General features: G+C 43.9%; 1 protein-coding gene across 1 annotated transcript; it reads right to left on the bottom strand.

Moving 5' to 3' along the window:
- Positions 1-2,475: 2,475 nt before the first annotated feature.
- Positions 2,476-5,789, bottom strand: LOC107275803 (receptor-like protein EIX2). The gene has a single exon (XM_015761006.3). The coding sequence runs from the start codon at positions 5,727-5,729 to the stop codon at positions 2,787-2,789; it is 2,943 nt and encodes a 980-aa protein (XP_015616492.1). The 5' UTR covers positions 5,730-5,789; the 3' UTR covers positions 2,476-2,786.
- Between the last annotated feature and the right edge of the window lie 1,682 nt (positions 5,790-7,471).

Here is a 7,471-nt window from a genome sequence, read left to right as displayed (position 1 = left end):
GCTTAGGCCTTAGAGTGCTACCTCGTTAAGGCTCGCGAGCGAGCTCGTTATCTCTAACGAGCTTTAAAGCCAGCTCGGCTCGTTACAAAATTTAAATGAGCTGAGCAAGCTAACGAGCCACGAGCTTCCTGTCCACCTCCTCCCAAAGGTACCACCACCTCGCCGCCGCCCTGTGGTTGGCACCTAGGGTATGCTCTGCAGTTCCTGGAGCTGGAGGAGTTCAAGCTAGAGAGGTTTGTGGCAGAGGCGGTGGAGGAGCAGGCGTGGCACCCATACACGCACATCACATTGGACTTTGACCTCGTCCTCACCTTCCGCCATGGCATCAAAACCAATGGAGACAGGGGCAGATTAGGAGTTTGGCATTGTTTCTCTTTCCATTTGTAGCACGTATAATAAAATAATGCCATTGGTGTCCAGCAGCCAATTATCATTTTTTTTCCGGTGCCCTCTAGGAGATAAACATTCTTGCAACATCCGGCAGAAAATAGCGTAAAGTTTGGATATTCAGTAGCAAATTTTGCCTAAAACTACCTACCTTGAATATTTGCTTTAAAGAATTATCTTCAAAACGCTGCACTAGCAACAAAATTTTATTGTGTGTTTGCCTACAAGCCTAGGCATTTGCCGGAGTAGCCGGAAGTATCAAGTGGGCTATGCTATTACTATTTTATCAGATACATACTATCAGGGTTATAAATAACACATACCCAATAGTAATCGACTAAGCTCGGCAAGGCCCACGATATACCAAGTCTTATACGAAATCATACCTCGTATATATAAGGAGTTCCAGATAAAGAAGGACAAATAGAGTTCAAGTTGGAAACAACAAGGACTACTCGAATCGTATCCATATTTATATCCCTAGTTATACTTGGACGGGAAACATCTATGGATATAAATACAAGACCCCCTAGGAGATCGGAGATTAGCCTAGACATACCTAATCTGGTACCATCGGAGGCCATCAAGAGGGATCTAGCGCTATCTCTTATCTCGCCGAGTACGTATTCGAGGAGGAAGACTACCCCTGTTGTCGACTACGTGTTGGTTTTCCTTGCCACCAAGTCAACGATGACTAGATAGGTTATCCCAATCATTGTACCTGTGTGATATTGATGAATAAGAGCAACACCGGCTTCGGCCAACAGGAGTAGGGTTATTACCTGATTCTGATGAATAAGGGGCCGAACCTGTATAAAAATCATTTTCTCTATCTCTTTTTACTTCAATCTCGCATATACTTTGGTACCAACGATCCCCATACCATGCAAATACCGTAGTCGTGATCTAAAACGTCGACATATACAAGTGCGGGTTACTGCCTTTTCCATTAAAAATCCTAGATGGCGGCCGGAAAGGCTAGTGGCCTGTAGTTCAGTAACGTTGGTCCAATGGGCTGCAGCACGGTATCCTGCGACAGGCTGGATTTTTTTTTTACATTTTAATCCTTTTAAAAAACTTGTCTAAAAAAATTATCTCAGGAATGAAACTTTTTTAGGAGCCAATGATACTAGTCCTGAGGGCTTATTTTTTTAAAAAAATTACATTTTAACCCTTTTTAGATTTCTATTTACAAATGGGTACTCGACACCAGTGTCATTGGCACCGGACCCCTTCACATCAGTGACTTGGCTTCTACAGGAGGGCGAGGGTGTCGGTGCCGACCAAATAGACCAAATAAGTTTTTACAAATAAACTTGTTTTACAAATAGTCCTTTGGAAAAACTTATTTTAGGAATAGACTCTTTTCCAATGGTCTATTTGTAAAATAAGTTCTTTAAAAAGGATTAAAATATAAAAAATTAGCTCCGGGAGACAACCAGTCTTCTTAAAATTTTACAAACTACTCCCATCTATAAGATATTTTGATTTTCTTTCATAATAAAAGTTTTTTAGGTTTGACCAAGTTTGTATAAAATTTAGAAATATCCACAACACCAAATTAGTTTCATTAAATACATTGATTATATTTTGATAGTATGTTTCTTTTGTGTTGACAACGTTGCTACATTTTTCTATAAACTTAATAAGTTTGACTAGAAAAAAAAGTCAAAGCTTCTTATAACATGAAACGGAAAAAAATACATAGCCAAAAGCCCATGTAAGTAAAAAAAAGAATAAAACTCTTGGGAAAAGGGGAAAAAACATCATTAATATATCCTGATGTGCGTTTGATCAATTTTATATTTCTATTGAATATCGTCTTGTTATATTTGTGGTATTTAAAAAAATTTATGTAAGTTGGATCACCCATATCTATAATCCTCGATATGCCAGTGGACTTCATTGCATTTTCCCTCTGATTTAGTCTCATTTCAGTTACTATTTATTTAGTTTGTAAGCCCAGTTCAACAGGAAGTAATTAGAATGTTTAGTCTTTCATGGACTAGCTGATTTAGAATTTTTTTCAGCCAATCGTAGTTGCTTATTTTGCACGCAGATTAGGGGAGAATATAAGCCCAGAAAAGCTGATGAAGTTTGCAGCGCAAAACCTCTGTCCCAGCTCTGCATGCTCTGTTTTCATTTTTCTTCAGGTACTGTAGCTGTTCGACAACATTCAGAACAGAGCTCTGATAGAAAGAGTGAGTTCAGGATTTAGTCTGAAGGATGATTTCTGACACACTACACAACTGTACCAGTACAAACAGATATATATACATCATTGTAGATCTATGCATCATATGCATTTATGGCACTTGCTCTAATAAGTTCCATACATGACAAATATACAACCCAACAAATAGTGTCGTTCACCTGCTTCAGCCTTTTCATCTTCATTACTATTCATAGGATTCGTCGGAGTCGATGGATGACCATGCGACCTGTGACATCAGCAGTCTCGCATCTGTTCTTCCTGTCAATCTTGCCCAACCAAAAACCGCAATCACACAAACCTCGTCATACACCTTGTCCAAGAGACAGAAGTAAGCAACCCTCCAAGTTTTCATGAACAAAAGGGCATAGAAGACAATCCAGAGACCTGCCATAAATCCCATTGCAACTCCAATGGAAAATGGCCCTATGTCAAAACCTTGTTTACTTCTCATCAGGTGACCTTGCTCTGATGCATCGCTTTTATAACAGCTTTTTGGGAGAGGAGGCCCACAAAGACCATCATTGCCATCATACAGATGATGGTTTTGGTCATAGAGGGTGCCAAGTTGTGTCCCTAATGGTATTCTTCCCATGAGATTGTTATAAGATAGGTTCAGAAAACTTAAAGACGATAAATCAGACAAACTTTGTGGGATTTCACCATAGAGCATGTTCTTCGAGAGGTCGAGCGATTCCAATGACTGCATGTCCCTGATCGAATATGGAATTTTTCCACTCAAATAGTTACTCGATAGATTCAGATTTATCAATCTATGAAGATAAGTAATGTCTTCAGGAATCACACCGGTCAATAGATTTGAGGACAAATCAATGGTCACCACAGTTACATTTTCTTCATCATACTCAAGTTCCAGCCCCTTCATGGTCACAAGAGATTTGTAGTCACATCCAGATAGTCTCTCTTCATGCTCGTTCGTATAATATTGCTTCGGAACCATTCCTGTCAAATTTGCCAAATACTGAGGCAGGGGACCTGATATACTATTGCTAGCAAGATCCAAATGAGAAAGATTTCCAAGTTTGGTGATGCTGGCAGGAATATTTCCAGAGAACATGTTATGCTTAAGCCGCAGAATTTCTAGCTTGCTGAAATTTCCAATCCATGTAGGCAAATTCCCAGAGAATTTATTCCATGATAGATCAAGGAAGCTTAACTCTGTCCAACCCTGAAGAAAAGATGGGAAGTTGCCAGAGAAGCTATTGTTACTCAGACGAAAAAACGACATCATGCTCATCCCAGAACATTGAGGAAACTCTCCATGAAGCAGATTGTTGGATAAGTCTAGGCCATGTAAATTCTGCAGTTCACAAATAGATTGTGGAACATTCCCGGTGATACGGTTGGATAACAGATTCAACTCAGCTAGTTTTGGAGATCCAATATTTAATGGCAGAGGTCCTGACAATGAGTTGTTTGATAAATCTAATATAGTGAGATTTCTCGGCATGCGAGGAATCAGACCCGCTATTTGGTTCGATTTCAGATATAATTTTTCCAATGACATGTTTTCCATATTTGTTGGCAATCCACCACTGATTTGATTACCGGGAAATTCCAACAACTTGGCCTTTGAAAATGTTGTAGAGAACCAGTCTGGGAATGTGTCATTTATGCCAGCATCATTCATAGCAAGTGCGACAATATCAACCTGTGATTGAAGCCATCTAGAAAATGAGGGACCCATCGTAATAGATGCAAAGTAAGACTTCTCTAATTTGAAGGGAGGTAACCATTGAGGATCCATCACAATGTTCAAATGATTGTAACACAAATATATCGACTTCAAGCTCGTCAGGTGCGCAAAGTGCTTCTCTGTGATGGTACCATTCATGTTATTGAAATGTAGGTACAAATTCCTCAGATTTGTTTGCATACCTATTTCAGAAGGCACCTGTCCAGTAATGCTATTATTGAAGAGGTCAAGAGTGACTAAGCTTGTTAGCCTTCCAATCCAATTTGGTAGCATCCCGGTTAAAGTGTTGCCAGCCAAATGAACTTCCTTCAGTTTGCTGGGTGAACACTGTGGTAAACTCTGAAATATATCCGTAATGTTTCCATATTCTAGCCTACAATCAAGGTCTAGAACTTCCAAATTGCATAGATTCTTCAAGTTTGCTTTCATGGTGCCCATATTGCCATTTTTCGACACGCTCATGCGCATGCTATCTTTATGATCATCAAATGAGAAATCAAGAACTTGGAGGGACAGCATGTTTCCTAGCGCTCGCGGAATATCACCGTACAAACTAGTCGAGCTAAGATTGAGATACTTGAGAGATGTCAAGTTCCAAATCCAACTAGATTCAGCTGGGTGGTTAAAGTCATTGTTGGAAAGATCAAGCTTCTCGAGTTCCTTGAAACTAAGCTCTGGGAGAGACTGGTTTGCACTCTGAAGTGAGCAAGAAGAAAGGCTAACAATCTTCAGAGAAGGGATCATGTTCAGAACATGTGACCAATCAACTACTGTGCTAAGGTTTACCCCATCAAGGTTCAGATATTGCAAATTGGACAAGTGTCCTAACCATGAACCATCATTAATGTACAGAAATGAAACCATGCCAGATAATCTTATCCCAGAAAGATCGAGATATCGCAAGTTCGAAAGGTTACCGAGCTGAGGCGGCACCATGCCGGAGAACACTATCCCAGATAGATTCAGATATCTCAGGCTTTTGAAAGAGCCCAAGAACTCAGGGACATGTCCAGTGGAACCTGCAAGGTTGTTCATGCTGAGATCAAGGTACCTGAGATGCTCCAGCGAGATCAGAGACTGGCCTATCTCGCCGGCCAGCGCTGTTCCGGCGTGGTCGTTGCGGAGGCGGAGCTTGACGACATGGCCGGTGAGGTTGCTGCACCGGACGCCTCGCCATTGGCAGCAATCCTCCTGCAGCTGACCGCCACCTCGTCGCCATGAGGCGTGGAGGCCTGCAGGGTCGTCGGTGACGCCTTCCTTGAACGCCAGCAGCGCGTCTCTCTCGCGCGGTTCGCAGTAGTTGCCGATGGCTGCAGGTGGTGGCGGCGTCGCCGCCTGGCCATCGGCGGCGATCATGAGGAGGAGGAAGGAGGAGGCGGCGGCGGCGGCGATGGTCGGATGACGCATGAGCATGGCTAAGTGATTGATTAGCTGCAGTGTGAGATGCTGGTTCACTGTGTGTTTTGGTATAGCAAGTGGCTTGATGGATGCTTGTGTTATTATCCATCAGCAAAAGTGACTCTCCATGGTGGTTAAAAAGCCATTTCAAGAAAGCTAGGTCAAAGTCACTGTACCTCTCCAACAGTGACCAACTTATGTACTCCTTCCTTCCATTCCATTTTAAACGCAGCAATGAGTTTTCCGTGTTCTACTTTAATTTTGAAGGAAAAATCTCCTAAAGGGTATCTTGATTCTTGAGTCACCAACTCACTTCACCTAGTATAGCACTTTATTCTAGTGTCATATAGCAGACGAGATCAACGACGACTTCTCTTTGGGGGTATCACTTGCGTTCAGTTGATAAGTCGCTTTGACAAAAGACTTGTAGCTGAGAGATCGATGTACCTCGAATGATGAGTACATTGTTTCGTTTACTCAGGTCCTGTTTCTTTGAGGGACTTTAAGAAGAAGTCCCCCCACTTAAGTCCCTAGAGAAACAAACAGGAGGGACTAAAAAGTCCCTAATAGTGCATTTTCCAGAAGTCCCGAATGGAGGTGCTTATTGGGAAAAAGTGGCTCTATTCCAGCCACTGCCCCTTCACGCCAGCCATCCCTATCCATTTCCTCGCCCACTCTCTTTCCTCGCCTCATCTCTTCCTCGCGTCGTCTCTCTCCCGCTCCTCACAACACCGCACCCTCGCCGCCGTCTCTCTCTCGCTTCTCACAACCCCGCGCCCTCGCCGCCGTCCTGCGTTAGCCCCCACCGCAACTACGCGCTAACTAGTCCTCTGCCCGCCGCTTGGTTCGCCGGTGTCGTGCAAGCCGACGCCGCTCGCGCAAGCCTCACGAATCGCGCATCAGCAATGGCGGGTGGAAATCCTCACGATTTCTTCTCCCAGTCGTTCAATGAAGCTCCAACGGGCCACATGGACGGCTCCGACTACGGCTTCTCGCAGGGGTCTTCAGGATATGGTGGATCTGGCACCGGCATCCATTTTGGGGGAGGGGGATCGGGGGGCCTCGATCTGAACTCCCAGGCCGACGCCTTCCCCGATTTCGCCTCCTACCAACAGATCCTTGAACCGGGTAGCCTTGTGTTACCTCCGATTCGGGCAGGGAGCAGATCCACAGTCCCCCCGTCACGTCCTCCTCCAGCGGCGGGAGGGGGACGTGGCAGAAGTCGTGGAGGGAGAGGAGGAGGACGAGGCCGTGGCAGGTCGTTGACCAATGGCGCTGGATCTGGCAGGGGAATGCGAGGATTTGTTCCTCCTGGCTCATTGTCTGGCCAAGGAGGCGTCCGAGGTCATGGGGCATCCATGTCGCACAGCGGGCCACCCGCCTTCAACTTTGGAGTCTTCGGAGGAGGACGGCGAGCCGGTGCCTCGTCGTCTCAAGGGACAAATGTGTCCGAGGACGATGGCAACGAAGAAGACGAAGAGGACTTTGGTCCTGATGGTCAGCACATGGTAAACCCCCCATGGTTACTTTCTGTTATGTTTGATTTGTTCTATTGCGAAATATGCCAATTGTTGCTCATGATATTGATACTGCTATGCATGCCGTGATCTAAGCATTTGTATTACAGTATATGTTGTTCATTGGTTAATTTAGGGTTAAATCATGTTTTTCTTTCCTAGAATACGTATGACAAGGCAAATTGGACAGAAGAAAAAACTTACACATTGTGTGAAATAGCATGTGAGGAAATAAGGGAT

The sequence above is a fragment of the Oryza sativa genome, chromosome 11 (genome assembly GCF_034140825.1).
Source record: "Oryza sativa Japonica Group chromosome 11, ASM3414082v1".
Classification (NCBI taxonomy): Eukaryota; Viridiplantae; Streptophyta; class Magnoliopsida; order Poales; family Poaceae; genus Oryza; species Oryza sativa.
Note: the sequence above shows the minus strand (reverse complement) of the source record. Positions and strands in the feature narration are given on the sequence as shown.